The sequence below is a fragment of the Diadema antillarum genome, unplaced genomic scaffold (genome assembly GCF_040938485.1).
Source record: "Diadema antillarum isolate AM-2024a unplaced genomic scaffold, OU_Dant_1.0 seq00001256_RagTag, whole genome shotgun sequence".
Taxonomy (NCBI): Eukaryota; Metazoa; Echinodermata; class Echinoidea; order Diadematoida; family Diadematidae; genus Diadema; species Diadema antillarum.
This window is the reverse complement of record NW_027272040.1, coordinates 1-19,089: the sequence shown is the minus strand read 5'-3', so window position 1 is coordinate 19,089 and position 19,089 is coordinate 1. Positions and strand designations below refer to the sequence as shown.

At 38.8% G+C, this 19,089-nt stretch overlaps 1 protein-coding gene across 1 annotated transcript in view; it reads right to left on the bottom strand.

The window, feature by feature from the left end:
* Nucleotides 1-8,072, bottom strand: part of LOC139745339 (protein KIBRA-like) — a 40,309-nt gene extending 32,237 nt beyond the window's left edge. Inside the window, exon 1 of the mRNA XM_071655737.1 lies at nt 7,945-8,072. Within this exon, the coding sequence (XP_071511838.1) occupies nt 7,945-8,072 (128 nt within the window). The remainder of the gene's footprint in view (nt 1-7,944) is intronic.
* Between the last annotated feature and the right edge of the window lie 11,017 nt (nt 8,073-19,089).

Below are 19,089 nucleotides of genomic sequence, written 5' to 3'. Positions count from 1 at the left end.
GAACTCGTTGATGAAACACCCCCCAGAAGATTCATTTTGAATGTTAACATAATATTGGCTATAATTTGCTTATATTGTATGTAAATCTATTTATTGAATGAAATGAAATTCTACTTAATGATAAAATATGTAAACATGTAAAACATAAGTCAATCCCGTGCAGAAATTTGTGCAAAAGTGTAAATCCGAGCTGTATCATGTGAAATGTGTAAAATTGTACCATCCTGGAAAGCCTATTTTACCACTTTTCCACTTGATTTCCACAGCTAAAACATGGAATAATCTTCAAGTATTATTCTTTATTGATAGATAGATCAGATTAGTGCCTGGGTATGCCCAGTCGAGTAATTTTCATCTTTATTTCAGCATTTTTTGCGCAATTTCTATTTGCACATCCTCATGTCTGTACCACCTATCTTTTATAAGAAGGGATAGCGAAAATTAATTACCATCACATATCTTCCTTAGAAAGTGGCTGGTGATTACATGTGTCGTGTACAAGGGTGTATGCAATGAGACATGAGTCAATTGTCTTCCTACACTTGTATCTGTGTGGCAGATCCTATTTGGCACATGCTTCAAATATTTTTGAGCGGTGGCATCGAACATCTAGCAAAGGAAATAAGACGGTTGTGACTCCATTCTCTTGAACCTCCTTGAGTACATTGTTAGTAGGCCCTAGTAGAACACGGACCTCAGTAATTTTACAATAGTGTATTTTATTGTCAGTAGTATTGATCACCAGATTGCACTGAACTTGGTTGCTACTGTATGATGTCTATACATACATGTACATGTACATGTACAACTGTACATTGTAGGTGAAGTTTTATTTCATACTGCCATTATTGCTTTATGATTGTTTTTGTAACATTTTGAGTTGGTACAATACATTTCTTAAACTTTGGTATTAAACAAAGCAAACTGTAATTCTTCTTGGTATAAAATTTGTAAAAATTTGCTACAAAGAAGAATTGTGAATGCTTCGTTTGAATATCATAATGCTACACGTACACCTGTAGGAACCTACATGTTATATGTACTGTAAAACAGATAAGGGTACAATGACTTTCATCATGGCAGAAGTGAGATTTATTTCTCTTTCAAATGATGACTGACAATGAACAAACACTACCACTCTACTCATGATGCACAATTTCAAGCCAAATTTTCACTTTCAGTATTACACATGCCTAGGCCTATTCACTGATTTCTTCATTAAACACACACACACACACACACAAATGATTAATATTTCTTTCTCTTCAGCTGAAGAAGCAGTAATACTTTGTGAATTTATTGTGAAGAACACAATACTGCAAGGTTAGAGTCCACTTTTGATAACATTTATGCATATAAAAAAGTGAATTTCTGACACTCACTCAGTCATCGCTCAATTATAGTACACTCCTATTCAAACTGTACCACACACTAGTTGCTTATTGAACTGCTGTCATTCAAACTTACAGTTTGTACTTATTGTACAATAACCATAGCAGGAAACTTCCCAAATTAGGTCTTTTTACTACAAAAAGAGTAATAGCTTTGCTGAAAGGCCGAACATTGTGGCAATTGTATCAATTCTTTGCTCCACTGGCTGCACTCTATACAAGGGCCATTTTTTCCCCCTCTCCTAAGAGTAGCAGAAAAAACAGAAAGACCCGTGAAGTCTTTTTCCCAAAAGACAGGGCCCCAACTCCAGGAATGTCTGTCTATTTGCATTGAAAACCTCAACCTGCCTTGGAATACTTGGCTTTACACCGCACTCACTCAGAACCACAGCAGATAGTACGCCTCCTACATTTGTAGCTGTCATGAGTACGACCTGTACTGAATGACACCTCTACAAGAGACTGTCAAATGACTCGAAGCTAACATCATCAAATAAGATTCTTGCCTCTCTTTTTCTTTTTTGTCTTGGTTTATATTTTGTCATTAAAACACATTTGCTGCAGTTAAAACCCATATTTAGCAAAAAGATTTGTACAGAGTCCAAAGACATGGCACTGCACACTGTACGTCTTTTTCACTCATTTCCTCATTTATTGTGTCATAGATTTTGCTTGTTCCTTTGTATATCAACCAATACACCAAATTGAGAGGGAAGTAATGTACATATAACATGTACAACTGTAGGCAAGACAGATTTCATTGATTGTAATACTCAGAGAGAATGCTTCTTGTTGAAGTTGTGATGGCAAACTATAGGCCTACCCTTTCCTGAAAACAATTAATGAAATTCAGACATGGACTATTCAAGACTTCATGTATTTTACAATTGTACCGTAAAGTTCCGTGTATAAGACGCACTATTTTTTACTCAGAAAACATTGAAAATCGGGGGTGCGTCGTATACACGGGTACAGTCGAATCACGGAAAAAAATCCGTCATGTACACCCAATTTTATAAGGCCAACTTGGGGCCATGTATGCCCATCGACGTTTGGAAGGTAAGCAATCACTAAAACTTACGGATAAATGAGCGATCTTTCAATCGGGACACACACAAAAGCTGCAAATACGAGATAAACTTACGATCGGCCTTGTGCAGTAACGATGTATCTATCTGGCCATAGACAACAGCTGTAACAGCACTGCTGTATGCTACCGATGTCAGTCTACCAAGCTACCAACAGCCAACCTAGTAGCTGGAATACGCGATGTACAGGTATCATTACTAAATTACCAATACCGTAAACTTATCAATGTACTAGTATCAATATGGCCATAGACAAAAGCTGTAAAATACGGAGTAGGATCGACACTGTCACCGTAAATATGAACGATGTGTGAAGCATGCATGCCTATATCCGTGTCGTTCGTTTGCTCTTCATTTCACGAGGCCAGCTAGGATAGCATAGCTACACTGTAGCTAGCTAGCTAGCTAGCAAGCCTTTGGCAAAGGCAGCAGCTGCTGCAGAGCTATTGAGAGGCTTTTGCAAAGGAGTCGCGTGCACACAGCGATCGGATCGTAACGCGCTTGCCCGTTGCGCGCTGTGTGTGCAAGTCCATTGCTCTCTGTGTGCGTGTGCTGAAATTATAGCGAGCTGCCTTTTGCAAAAGGCTAGCACTGTGCATACAAGCATGGTACAAGAGACACACATGTTACTGGTAATCCCTCCGGGCGAAACAACAGTGAGTGTAATTACCGTACGCACCGTACGTCTCGCCGTATGATCCCTCTGCTACACTTGTTGATGTTTTTCTTATTTTTCGTAATGAACCTTCCAGTCTGACATGCGTCAATACGCGAGACGCCCTCTGCCATGTATGACAGCAAAGATCACTGTACACTCATGAGTACGATGTGCATGACACATGTACCATGTTTGAAAGGCGAAACAATAGCAAGTGAGTACCGAGACAAGTCTCGCATTTTGCGTCTTCCATATTTTGCCGATGTCCGATGAATACCATTAAAAGAAAGTATAAAAGGAAACGAAAAATAGAGCAAATACATGCTGCATTTCTAGGGAAATTTTGTGCTGAAAAAATATGTATGACACACGCAATATTTGCGTGGAAATTTTCTTTCTTTTTTTTTTTTTTTAATTTTAGGTCCGAAAGTAGGGGTGCGTCTTATACACGGGTGCGTCTTATACACGGAACTTTACGGTATGTTCATTTCTATTTCTACTTTAATAAACTTTTAAATTGCCTTTGACTACTACAGCTGCACATGAATCACTGTGCATACACAGTCTGTATACTCCTTTATTATGTTGTGTAAATTCTGTAAAAGATTTTTTATATTGAACACGACTAATGTGAACACCAGGGTAACTGCATAAAGTGTTGTGTGTGTCCATACATATAGTGATATACTGTACATGTACATGTACGCTGTATGCCACAAGACAGGTGACACATCTCTAAATTTAAGCCTGTTTGTATGTAAGCCAAAGACTTAAAATTCCCTTGTAGGCTCCTAGACCCGCCTCTTTGTCAGCACAGAACAAACAATCAGCCATTGTAAATTATCTTTGGAATGCAAAGCATGACACAGGTTCCTTCCAAAGTCCGTCACAGACATGTCATACTTTACCTGTCCTGATAATACGAGGCAACGAACAAAGTAGATAAAGTTCCTGCAAAATATTGACAATCGCCCTTGATGTCCCTCCATGTTAATTACTCCTTCCATCATTCCTATTTAATGCCTGAATTATGTAATTTCTATGAAAACTCTTGATATTGCAGTACAGACTTTAACTTAAGTCTATGCACTATTTGGAGCACAACAGTTCTTATATTAAAGGAAAAATAAAAGAAAACAGTGCAACAACTTCCTAAAGATCATATTTATGATTAAAGCATGGAAGACATACAGTGTACATTGTACACTGTGTACTGTGCACATTTGTACATCAGTACACATATTGCTGTACATGTAACACTGTGCATGATATTGAAGGCATGATATGAGGGAATACACAAGTATCGTGTACATTCTTCCTCTTTCCTTTGAATGTAAACATTCTTTAATAAATTAATAATCACCTCTTGACTTCAGGCATTCGTGTCTAATATCTTTATCATTTTTGCATGATGTACAATTTGTACATGTACAGTGTACATTACGTGTACAAAAATTGTACAATACTGTAACTTCTACTTAACCCGTTGAGGACTAGTCCTGAGTATACTCAGGCAGGTGTCTATGGGAAATGCATGTTGTGGCAGAATCAGTCTGTCCTCAACGGGTTATGGTCATTTTTATGAAATATACAATTGTACTTGTAACACTGACATAAAGATTTGGCAATATTCTTTAATTGCTTTTTCCCCTCCTATCAACATAGAGCCTTAATTTTGGTACTTTACACAACTACAAGTTTTTCCTAAGTAATCAGGAGATGAAAGCATTTCATTCTGCCAAAAAGGATGATCCTACAATACTCAAATTGAAGACTACCGGTACATACTGATTCAAAACCTAACCACATGTGTACATATGGCAGTCATTTGCATCACTTTCTACAGTAGTTAGTCCATTGGGTATATCATTGTGCATTGTCATTTTTTCGACAGTTCAGATCCTACAATGTACAAAAAAGTGTACACTTCTAAAGCAATTAAAAATTTGCAGCATGTGGGATTCGTTCATTCTTGCCTTTGTTTATTAATAGTCGCTTTCATTTGATCCCTTAGATCCTTTCACTGCATTGAACATTGATTCGGGAGTCAAATGTAGATGTTTCTACTTGTATGGACTACACATTTACACTGAAAGTGAAAGTCTACTAAATAGGGTTACTGTGCGGGATACTACATGTATAGCAGAGAAACAGATTCACCAGTGATCAGTTATCACCAAAATGCATAGAAGCGCATACAGTGCGTGCACTTCTATCCTTTGGTTATCACCATGCACGTTAGCGTGTTTCAAATTTGCAGGAGGGATGCTCTAGCTTGGAAACCAATTTATCCACACTCTGTTACTGTAAAGTGGATATTTTTGCGCGACTAATTTTTCACGCTTGGCCGGGTAAGAAGAGTTTCGCGTGTTTTTAATTCCACAGAATCAAGACATCAACTACTGGAACATATGGCATGCAAAAATATTCGCGTACTTTTATTTTTGCGCTAGCTTCTGGTTGCGCGAAATGCGCGAAAATTTCAACACCGCAAAAATTTCCACTTTTACAGTATCACTAAAGAGTGTAGAAGTGCATGCAGTGCGTGCGCTGATATCGTACCTTTTGTTATCACTATGTGTTACTAGTATATGGACGTATAGCATATTGACGAGCTGGTAGCTGTGTCCATTTCCATAAAAATCCCACTCAAGTCTTTAGATTTCAAGCAGCTGGTGAGCACATTGTATCTATGAAATGTTGCTTTTATTACAGTGATGTACAAATGTATATTTAAACTGTATCTTCTGTGTAAAACGCGATATTTTCGCGGCATGAAATTTTCGTGAATTGGAGCCGTGAGTCGCCTCAAAACATTCAATGCATAAAGTGTAAAAAAAAAGTTAATAAATATGAGTTAGGGATAGAAACAACCACTGTAAATATTTGAATCGATAAAATCGATGCTAAGCCTATCGATAAATGTACGAAATGTGAATTAAATACTAGTAGTTATAATAAAAATGCTTCCAGATTAAACCGTCTACAGAACTTACGATTTATTGAGAAAAATGGTGATATCTCCTTTATTTATTTTATTGCATGAAGTTTACACTTTATGGCCTAATTAGGCCTAGTACTAGGCTGTTTTGTGGTACAACAGACCTACGCATATGCATCAAATGTGATATCTTGAACATTTTTAAAATCACTGCTCCCAAAGGTAAACAGAGGCCATATTCTGAGGGCTTAATTAAGGTGTACATGTAAATTAGCACTTAATTACCGAATTGTTATTCTGATATCTGAGAGCTTAATTAAGTAGGGGGGTTTATTAACTGCCATGACAACAAGCGTTTTGGCGGGAAAGTATTGCGCACTTGCGCGTATCAATGCGCGCACACTTCTAAGAGGACTTAAGCACAGAGTTAAATACAAATCGGTATTCTGAGCGTGTAATTAAGTATGAAAGTTAATGGAAAACTTAATGATACCAAAGAGTGTCATTAACTACTCCGATATCATGCATTACAGCGCGTTTTCTCGGCCACAACGATGCTTACCGTCTTCGGCAACTGAGGAGCGGTTGAATCTTGGTGTCACACATGTAGTATCCGTAGAATTCAGAGAAAAAAAGAAATATAGGCGATCTTCGAGGAATTTTGTCATTTTATTTTTATGTGAGCTCTTCGCGTGCGTAGGTGAAGGGTTGGATGTAATCAAAAGACCGGAGTGTGCGCACGCGCACGGAGCTCTTGGGTTGTAATTACAGCCAATACAGGGGGTGTGTGGAGATGGAGGAGCGTGCATTGAGGGCATATTTACGCGTGTAATCATCATTTTGGCTTCTAACAACGCATCCCATCTGATTGGATGGAATATAAACAATTAGGTCTAACTTAGATCTAACGTTACAACACTGTGACCTAGATGGGAGGAACCATGGCTGGGAACCTAAAAATAAATATAATTAATTTAAATTATCTATAGGGGACTTAGTCATGCCTTAATTACGTCCTCAGAATACCAAAATTTTGCCCATGATTAAGGGCCTATTAACTTCTCGACTTAATTACGAAGTTAATTACAGACTTACACTAATTACGACCTCAGAATACCATGCCTTTTCCTCACAGAATCATACCAGCAACCTACTTCGGAAGACATGACCACCCAGCCAAATATGTCATACCCAAAGCTACAATAGACGCATTCAAATTTGCAACTTTCCCAAGGTCAATTCGACTGTGGAATAATTTACCAGGATCTGTGGTACTCACTCCAAACCCAGCCACGTTCAGAGAGGTTGCGCTGCCCTTCATCAACAAGATGCAACCTCCTGCTGGGTCCCACATGCTGTAAAAAGGGACCAATGTTTTTACTTGCACAGACACTCTCACTTTTATTGTACATAAGAGAGACACACACAACCTTGTCACTTTGGCACCTCCATTGGCACATGACACGATTTGCATCCCGGTATAGCTTCCTTGGAGCTGCGAATGGGATTACTGCAACAAGTAACAAGTAATCCCTGTAATTTTATGCCAGACAAGCAAGCCTGCATTCTGCAAACCACATTGTAAATTAGAAACATATCGACGGGCGCACAATTATCTCTTTGTTGATCTCCGATGCCCACAATAACTACTTAACTACAACTGGACTAGCAACAACAATCAAAATAGATATAGATTTACTAGAATCTATGATTTAACTGAAGGGTGAAGCTCCATCTAACGTTTAGCTAGCCACTCGAACGAACTCGCTAGCGAGCGTCGCAAGCAGCGCCGATCTTCCCGCTCCGTTGAGCCGCGAACGGCCACCTTGCGGGTAAGATCGCAGCTGCAATGAGGTATAAACGTACCTGTCGCGAGGATCTATCCATGTTGTTGTCCGCGTGTTGTGGTCAATAAAATACACTTTGCCATCAACATCGCTCGCTTCTTCCCATCCTGGTGGCAGGGACAATTCCCCTTCTTGTACTCTCGGCATGTTTCCGTAGAATTACTTTCAAATATCCATAAAATCAACTCACTACCTACGAACACTTTCAACTACTTGCACGAGTCCGAGTCTATGCAACAGCCGCCATGTTTACAGTTTCCTTGTTATTTTTCTTTTTTCCTATCCATCATATCACGTCGCCCGCCGGTACGTCTCCATACACACTGCACTACTGCTTCTGTGTACACTAGCCCGCCTGGCAGCTGCCTGTATGGCATTACGGCTGAGCCGAGTGCATTCTTCACGGGGTACACACGCACGCACGCTAAAGCACGCAGCGCGCGTACTGACGCTACGCTACCACCACTGTGTAACGAAGGCATGTGTCACCGCCATTCCTGTATGTACTTCGCACGAACCACCTGCCGAATGGGTGGCACCATTATAGCGTATTAAACATTTGAATGAGAAGACCCTTTACTGGCATGTCGTTGACACTGATTGTGAAAGCATGGACAGCTGTTCTTTTTAGAAGTAAATCTTAAATGAGTTTGTTACAGTTCATGCACAAACATTGAAACCTGTTCTAAGTTCTCTACTCAGTTTTTACTTTTGGCGGTTTAAAGTGATAGTCATTCGATATCCGCCCCCCGGCCCCCCATTCGTAGGTGGCGGTTCTGCTGAGGAGCCCTTCGTACAGAAAGAAATGGACAAAAACAGAGATGGACCAATTAGTGATTGTGTTCCAAAATGTTCCACCCTCCGTTAGCTCTGTCTTGAGCATGGAGCTGGAGCCCCGGGCGCTGTACAGCTGTAGCTCCATACAAAGGGAAGAGAGAATTACACACACTTTTTTTTTAATAAAAAAAAGGATAAGACACACACACAATGCACACACTCACACACTCATCACACACGCATGAGCTCACAACGCAAGGGTTTAACAAGGAAAAGTAGAAATTACGCGGTGCGTAACATATGTCCCCGCCGGAAGTAGCATTTTGTAACAAAATGTGCAATATAGGTAAAAAATCAAGGTCAAAGGTCAAAGAAGTCAAAGGTCAAAATTCTGTGTAGAAGTTTTGAAGCCCTCACCTAGTGCCATCACATAAAGCAAATGGAATCGAAATTGGGTTAGAAATGGCGAAGGAGTAGCATTTTGTAGCCAATGTACAATATAGGTCAAAAATCAAGGTCAAAGGTCAAAGAAGACAAAGGTCAAAATTCTGTGTACAAGTTTTGAAGCCCTCACCTAGTGCTATCACATAAAGCAAACGGAATCGAAATCGGGTTAGAAATGGCGAAGGAGTAGCATTCTGTAGCAAAATGCACAATAAAGGTCAAAAATCAAGGTCAAAGGTCAAAGAAGTCAAAGGTCAAAATTCTGTGTAGAAGTTTTGAAGCCCTCAACTAGTGCCATCACATAAAGCAAACAGAATCGAAATCGGGTTAAAAATGGCGAAGGAGTAGCATTTCGTAGCAAAATGTACAATATAGGTAAAAAATCAAGGTCAAAGGTCAAAGAAGTCAAAGGTCAAAATTCTGTGTAGAAGTTTTGAAGCCCTCACCTAGTGCCATCACATAAAGCAAACGGAATCGAAATCGGGTTAGAAATGGCGAAGGAGTAGCATTTCGTAGCAAAATGTACAATATAGGTCAAAAAATCAAGGTCAAAGGTCAAAGAAGTCAAAGGTCAAAATTCTGTGTAGAAGTTTTGAAGCCCTCACCTAGTGCCATCACATAAAGCAAACGGAATCGAAATCGGGTTAGAAATGGCGAAGGAGTAGCATTTTGTAGCAAAATGTACAATACAGGTCAAAAATCAAGGTCAAAGGTCAAAGAAGTCAAAGGTCAAAATTCTGTGTAGAAGTTTTGAAGCCCTCACCTAGTGCCATCACATAAAGCAAACGGAATCGAAATCGGGTTAGAAATGGCGAAGGAGTAGCATTTTGTAGCAAAATGTACAATATAGGTCAAAGGTCAAGGTCAAAGGTCACGACTGAAATTCTGTGTAGAAGTTTCAAAGCTCCCATGTAGTGCTATCATATAAAGCAAACAGAATCAAAATTGGCTAATAAATGACAGAGAAGTAGCAAATTGAAGATTTTGATCACACACGGACGCACACACGGACACACGGACACACGGACACACGGACGGACGGACGGACAGACGGACGGACACACGGACACACACACGTACGGAGCCCGTTTCATAGTCCCCTGCTCGAACTCGTTCGGCGGGGACAAAAATCTGTATCATGGAAAAAAAGTTGTCTTTATCCGACGTACACACGCGCAGAGTTTGTCATGTACCGTTCGATGTAGTCTTGGTGACCTCATCTGTGAGCTATTCCAGCTATGTCTTAGAGCTGAATGCGGTTTTGTAAAGTCCGCGATTTGCAGTTTGGTGGGTGGTACCCACAGAGTTCTGTGGTACTCTTACCTCAACTGCAGGACAGACTCAGGCGGCGCTGTTCCCCCAGTCCACTGTCTCTAAAAATCGCACACGGCATCTCTGTAGAGCTGCGATTTCATACTAAAAACAACTACATGTATTTACACAATCAATTTCATCGGGGTTTTTTTTTTCTCTCTCATAGTTCACAAAGACCAAGACTCATCGTATTTAAAGTGCCAGTTTTCTAGTAAAAGAACGGTAGGTTCCTATCATAATATATATATTTTGTGAGCACAGTGGTGAAATTTGACCAAGCAGGGCCGTACAGAATAAATTACTAGAAGGCCCTTGTAAAGCAGGGAAGTTTTTTTTTTTTTTTTCAAAGTGTCGTGATATTTACCAAAACAGTTCTCGAACAGTTTATGAGAGAATTACACGATTGTATATGCAATTGAGTGAGTTGATGATAATTTTTATCATCTTTTATATACAAAAAACACATTTATGTACGAAAACTCGGTCTATCATTAAGTGATACATTAAATCAGTCAGATAAAAATATTAGGATTTGAGGCTATAGGGGCCTAATTGCGCTTGCACGCAGAAGACCGGAAAATCATATCAAGATTTCGTGTACAAATTATAACAGTATACTTAGAGTATTTGATGACAAGCGCCGGGAGGAAACGGCGCCTCATAACTCACTTAGTTGCATAATTCATATTGACTGTTCAAGAAATCGCTTTATGGAAATTAGCGAACTTCAACATTTCGTATATAATACCCCCAAGTTTCTTTTCAAGTTCAATCACTGAACTTTCACTGCTGATACATACTCAATTTCATATTTTTTTTTCTTTAAGACTAACTTTTAAATAGTCCGGATTCTATAGGCCTATATAAAAGGAAACACAATTCCAGCATCTTCAGTTGTGAATTCAACATAAGATTAGATTCCGGTAAATTGCCGACTTTGAATTTACACAAAACAGTTTATATAGGACCAGTAAGTTAGATGCGGGTTTTGGCAAAAATGAAATGCGCATTATATAGACTCATTGGTTTATCATGACTGCGGCAACCCCTCCCTTTCAGAAGTCAGAATGCTATATAAAGTTATATAATTGCTGGAATTAGTAAAGTGTGAAATTTCTCAAGAAAATGGCTTCATAACTTCTTTATATTAATGCGTGACGGCCAATAATCACACTGTTGCACTGATATAAACGTTAGTACTTTCATGTTGATTTAACTTTATACCGGTATACCGTTCTCTGAGCCCATACTCCGTCTGATAAAATTAACTTCAATTCAAATAAATTCATTTTCAGTTTTACTTTTGCCTTTTATTTTACACTGCAAAAAAAAAAAAAAAAATAGCATAATGATCGACAGTATGTCCACAGACTAATATTGCCCCGCAAATGTAACAGAGAAAAATCATGAATATATACAGGAAGCATGAGATCCGATCACGAGAAAAAAAAAAACACATAATGAAGTCATAATTATACCGGGATGCACTCAGAAAGTTAAATGTGCACATTATGACTTGTGATGTGTTTAATGTAGACATCTATACACAAGGGCCTATAGGCCTACAACATGCATACACAACGCAAAAATACACTGTATGAGACAAAACGAATTTCCACTTATATACCATATCACACAACAAAAGGGATCTTCTATGACAGTATAATAAATGCATGTATTATATTATACCCACTCCCAATTAGTAAGGTGATGGCCGTTATAATGACATGCTGAACGGGTTCGTGCCATTAATCATTTTCACTGCTAAGGGAAACCATTCTCGATCTTATTCAAAATGCTTGACATTTATAATAATAGTTAATTCATTGCAAATTTACAAGAAAGTCGGACAAGGAATAAGGAAGCTATAATTATAAACTCGTTGAATAAGATAATGAACAGTAGAGGGCTACAAGAACTCAGGGTGGAACTTGCATGTGGACAAGTATTCTCGACTCATTAACTACACAAATTTTCAGTAGGCCTATTTTAAAGTTTCTTGATTTACATATTAATTTTTATGGTTCAACTTCAAAATATGCGCTTGCTAAATGCATTCCTTCGTGCCATATTTGCATTTCATAATGAGAGGGAGTTACGCTCATTTCACAAGAAAGTTAAAATTGTGAAGTTTGATATGAATTAAGCCTTGGAGACATGTCCACAATAATACGTCACATCAAGCTTTGGGACTCGAGTGGGACTCGAACCAGTCGAACCAGTCGAACTGTAGTGGGACCCGAACCTGTCATCTATATACATCAGGTTCGAGTCCCACTGGTCCTTTTTCCGCACATGTTTGTTAATTTAAGATCAGCCGTTGCGATCTTAACAAATTTCATTTGTATATAAATAAGAGGGAGACGAATTGAAGAAACTCACATCAGCTGAACCTTCACCCCTCTGAATGATATCAAAGATCCGATCTTTTATAATATCTTGCTTTATCTTAATATGCCTTGTCCGCCGTGGACTATATTTAACATAACCATGTCGGAATTTCGGAGCTTGGGTTTTTGCTCCATCTTTATTATCATTGTGTCACCGCCGGCGGGTGCTGTTCGTTATTCCGAAGGTTCATTAATCCCAAACACACAAATTCCCTATACCTATATAGAGGTTCGTTAATCCGAAAATGAGAGGGGTTCGTTAATCCGAACATTACAGTGGCGTTATTCCGAAGTTTCGTTATTCCGAAGGTTCGTTAGTCCGCCAAAATGAAATAGGTTTCGCTTTTCCGAAGGCTCGATAATCCGAAAATGAAATAGGGTTCGTTATTCCTAAGATTCGTTAATCCGAAAATGAGGTAAGGTTCGTTATTCCGAAGGTTCGTTAATCCGAAAATGAAATAAGGTCCGTTATTCCGAAGGTTCGTTAATCCGAAAATGATATAAGGTTCATTAATCCGAAGGTTCGTTAATCCGAAAATGAAATAAGGCTCATTAATCCAAAAATGAAATAAGGTTCGTTAATCCGAAAATAATATATGAGGTTCGTAATTTCGAAAATGGAATAAACTCATTGTGGTGACAAAATATTTTTGTTGTGATTTAAAAAAAATGCTATGATATTTCGCAATGAAAATTCGATATTGTCTCTGGGGAGGATGATACAGGTAAAGCACGTCGTGTTGCGTGAAGAAGAGACGTAGATGAATAGTCTTGATTTTAATTCACTCTGAACATTGTTTACCTGAGCGATTGAATCTATAGAGCGTATAGGGATCGACAGTGTGATTTTTCGATAGCCTACCTTCATGCACCCTCACATTTTTAATGATAATTGTAACAGTAAAAATATGATTAATACAGAGAATAATTAATACGTATGGACAAGACTAAAAAGTAACATTGATGGTAGTAATGGCAATAATGATCGGTGGTAAAAATGATGATAACGCATAGCAACCTTACTGTAATTATTACTAGATTCATAGCGAAAAGTGTCGTTACTGGTATCGGCATTTCATAAACCAGATAAATGAACGACCATGCAGCGGCAGAGCCACGAGGAACTGGCAGGGGAATTGGGGGGGGGGGGGGGTAATGGAAAGAAACGTTGAAGCATTCTTTTCAATGAAAGAAAGAAACGCATTCCTTTGGAACGCTAAAACAGGAGAACCTCATTTAACTTTTCATTGAATTCACGCAAAAATCATTTCTAACAAAGTGTGTGATCGGTAGGATATAAGTTCCATTAAAATCGTCTCTTCAAAAGAGATTCAGAGTTTTCGATGACTGTCTAAAACACACCAAGAGCGTATTCCATTGGCAGTTGGTATCCTGGGCTTAAAGCGAGTGCAAACATGGCTCTGTAACTTTTTCAGAATCCTGCGAAAGTAATAAGACTATAATACTATGTAGTGTCATGGCAAAGGCTGTCATAATGGAGTGCTAACGCAATTTTCTTTACTCTACGATAGCTATATAGAAATGATACATATATTGGCTTATACATTTTGTCAGTTACCATATAACGACATGAATTCCATGTGTTACCATGTCACACAAAAAAGTGGAGAACTGCATTTAACTTCTCATTAAATTCATGCAAAAATGATTTCTTACCCAGTGTGTGATCGGTAGGACAATATTTCGATGCATTCCACTCTTCACAGTGAATAGCTTATTAAATGAGATATTACATTTGAAATCTGCTTGTTGATAATATTTGATTGTTTATTTGCTTGATAGCTTTTATTTTTAAGTCCTCGCATTAAAGAAGTTATTTTTTTTCTGCTTGAGACATGTTAGAGTTGCCGAATATGGTAATCATTTCAAATAATTAATGTATCCTGACAATAAACAGCAGAGGAAGGAGGGGGAGAGGGCGAGCTCATCCTCTGGACACCACTATGGAGGAGAAAATACCTCTACTTTCCTTAATATATTATAAACATGTACAAATGAAATTACACTTGAATTACGACGGCATTTTACGTCGCTGATAGAAGTTTGTGTGGAATTTCATGTGTTTGTGTGTGCATGTTTACATTGTGTGTTTGTATGTGTGTGTGTGCGTGTGTGTTTATGAGTCCAAAGAGAGTATGAGCATGTAGGCATCCCCTTTTTCAAAGTGAACATGCCTCTTCTAAATTATTATGATGATGAATTCAATAGACTTAGTGATAAACGTATAAGGCTATAAGGCGCAGATAATGTGGGGGTGAGGGCGGATAAGATTGGCATTTAGATAATAATAATTCCAAGGGTTCTATGCACTTGACATCCACACACACACTCACACTGTAATGCGCACACGTATCAACGCACGCATACAATGCTAATGACAACACCGTATTTTGTCTGTACAAGAATTTTACTTTATTTTCGGAATTACGAGCCTTATTTTATTTTCGGATCTGCGAACCTTATTTCATTTTCAGATTAACGAATATTCGGAATAACGAGCCTTATTTCATTTTCGGATTAACGAACCTTCGGAATTACGAACCCTATACGTTTTCGGATTAACGAACCTTATTTCGTTTTCGGATTAACGAACCTTCGGAATAACGAACCTTATTTCATTTTCGAATAAACGAACCTTCGGTATAACGAACCTTATTTCATTTTCGGAGTAATGAACCTTCGGAATAACAAACCCTTTTTCATTTTCGGATTGACGAACCTTCGGAATAACAAATCTTCGGAATAACGAACCTTCGGAATAACGAACCTTCGGAATAACGAACCTTTGGAATATAGCGAGCTGTAACCACTGGCACTGCCGGCAACCAGGGACAGCCTGGTAGTAGTGTCGCTGCCTGGAAAGCAGTATAGATGACAGGTTTGAGTCCCACTGGTTCCTTTTTCCGACATGCTTGTTAATTTACAGATCAGCAGTTGCGATCTTTCAGAATACATAGCCTGCTACATTGGAAAATGTCGTCATATATTATTAGTGGCGGCGTCATTTTCCAAATAGTACATCATGGAGTGTCACACATGCCAACATTCTGAGTTGAAAATACCTATTTCGTGAACCTCTTTCACCCACTCACTACACAGGATGAAATGTTTGATCCAAAATTTAAGTTAATAAACAAAGATCTATGATTATTAAGATACCCCATGAAGAAGGTTGAGCTGTACCAACCACTAGATGGCGCTGTTCATCGTTGCTCTTTTGGGGGCATTTCATGACGCAAGTTGGTCGGATATTTTTCTGACAAACTGTTACAAGCTGCTGAAAATCCTTGCATCTGATTGGTTGAGAGCGAATTTGTCAGACAACTTTTTCGGACAAAATGCTTCATGAAATGCCCCCTGAAGAAAGAGGATGCAGTTGATGGGGGGGGGGCATTTCATGAAGAAACTTGTCGGATAAGATATCTGGGGTGTTTCATCAACGTCGGAGTTCGTCGGAGGTTTTCACCGACAAATTTCCTATCAGCCAATCAGATGCAAGGATTCCGTAGCTTTTAACAGTTGTCAGTGTAAATAACTGACAAAAAGTTTCATGAAACGGTCCCCTGACAAGTCAATTATATCCGACAAGATTTGAGAAATCAGCCAATCAGACTAAAGAATTTCTCAAAACTTGTCGGATATATAATTGATTTGTCAGATATTTCATCCGACAAGTTCCTTCATGAAATGCCCCCCTGATAGCTGCAAGCACAACTCGTACAGATATCGGCTGTAATTGCCCAATGAGAGGCGATTTCTCAACAGTGCTGTGCCCCATCGATTAAGACGAGGGGCATTGACTGTTGAGCAGTCACGGAGGGCAAATAGTTTTAATGGTCGTGTCCCTCACAGCCGCTGACTACACTACCTATTTTGGTATAAAAATAATTACCATAAGTAACATACGGCTGATGTATAATAGCTCAGAACCATATCTTTACATGATGTATAGACGGCTCTGCATTGTGTAACCTCAAGTCCGTCCTTTTATAAAGGGACTCAGTAAAGCCTGTAGAGTTCACATAAGTCCTCTAGTCTGAGCCTCATGAGTTTCCAGCCCTCCAAAATGGGATGTTTAATGCTGCACCGTAAAATCCAGGTTGGTGTGATTTATAGGGCTATCCAGCCATCTTCTCAGATGGAAAATGAACAAACAAACAAACGAACAAACAAACAAACAAACAAATACGTTTGATCAAGGCAAAGGACAGGCAAAATAATACTAATATCTGTATAATGATGATAGTGATAATAATGATAATCAGTGGATCGAGGATCAAGGGGAGCACACTGGGCACCCCCTTTATTTTTCCTTGCTAAAACAAAAGAAATAAAAAGAAAAATGGGGGTGGGGTGCGTGTGCCCCCCGCTTTATGTGTAAAGGCGACCTCTCTTTACTGAATTCCTGGATCCGCCCCTGATAATGATATTAAAATCAATAATAACAATAATCATACAAGTCGATGATATCATTGCTTCAAAACTAGATTATTGTATCTAAAATAGAAAAGACTGAAAATGTGAAAAGGGACAAAAGTTGGGTGCTGGTCACTATAGCTTAGCATTCAATGACTTATTTACACTAGAATATTGTGTTTTGCCTCTGTTCACCAATCTGATGCAAAGATCTGAAAAAGATTTCTCTGTAAATACATGCAAAGAAAATTCATCAAAAGATTAAAGGAAATAATCTTTATACCAATGAAAACTATTTAATGAGCAAGCAAGCAAAGAAACAAACAAACCCAAAACAAAGCAACCATGCGATTTAAACATTCCATCATAATTATAGTTGGATACTTATTGAAAGGGGTGAGAATGAACCATACAACAATGAATGAGGATCTGAGCGGTGAAGTTATCTTATTATTACAAGTCCATCAACTAACAGTATGCTAATGTGATCTTTAGGTGCAACAAAATATATGATCTTATAATATAGAATTCAATCATAATTGTATATTTTGATCCTAACGTAGGTCCTGCAGGACCACGAACATTAATTTACTAGTAAGGGAATTTGGTAAGACTGTTGGTTTTATTCAGTCTGGAGTTTTCATAGCAAAGTTTATATCACAAACATACACACACGCACACACACACACACACACACACACACACACACACGCACACACACAAGTAATTCCAATAGTCTATACACCGGAGAGAAAGATAATCATTTTATTATAAAATAATCACACATTCAATGATGACCGGACATGATATTTTGCATCTCTTACTTTTAGTATGTTATTATCTGGGGCATTATAATTTGAATCTGAGCACTTGAAATCACCGGGTTATCAATTGGTAAAATTGTATTGCAGTACTTTTCTTTGTGATCAATCAGTTTATCTACATCCCAACGAAGCAACTTTGGGAGCAACTTTTCAACCACCAATAACTTTATTCAACACGTAACTATACAGTAACAAATTATTACCATCGAAAGAAGAAGTTTGTTAGCAAACCGGAACCATTCTGATTTCAGTCACGGCCATACTGGGTTATGCGTACGAGTGCATGCACAGCTCACAACACAGTGTGTATTTGACACTTATCTACTCAGCCGTACGCCGTGTCTGTGTGTGTGCTCTCGTACAAAATGCCAACAAGTTATGTAAATTACTGTAGCTGACCCTCGTGCCGTCCTATTGCGTGCATCAAATGAAGGACCACACTCTACAAACCAGTTTTCATCACCTATTAAACATCTGATGCCGTCTTGTGACATGTGATATTGTGATCCACCTCTTCATGTCTTGTTGTCCATTCGAGAAGTTAAGACAACATGCCCCGCAAGAAGAAACAGCAATCTGGGAAGCCCGTAGTGGGGGCCTCCGGGAAGCATTCGAAGCATCGCAACCACGCCAGCGACGGGCCGATCAAGGGGCAGAAGGGTCGCGACAAAGAAGGGGGTCGCCAGCAAAGTCTTCGATACCTACAGGAAATGTTTTCAGGAAAATTGGATCCAATGGTGGTTCACATGATAATGGAAGACTACAATTACAATGGTAAATATTCAGTGATATTGTGGCATGCCGATATTGTAAGCGTATAAATATTGACATAGAAATCTACTCCCGGACGATGTTGTATTGGTAAATGTTACGATGAATTTGCCTTGTAAATGTAATTTGTATCGCGCATCGTTGTGTTATGTCATCCATCGGATTCGGAGTCAGTCTACTGTACTAAGTCAGTAATCATGTAGGGGC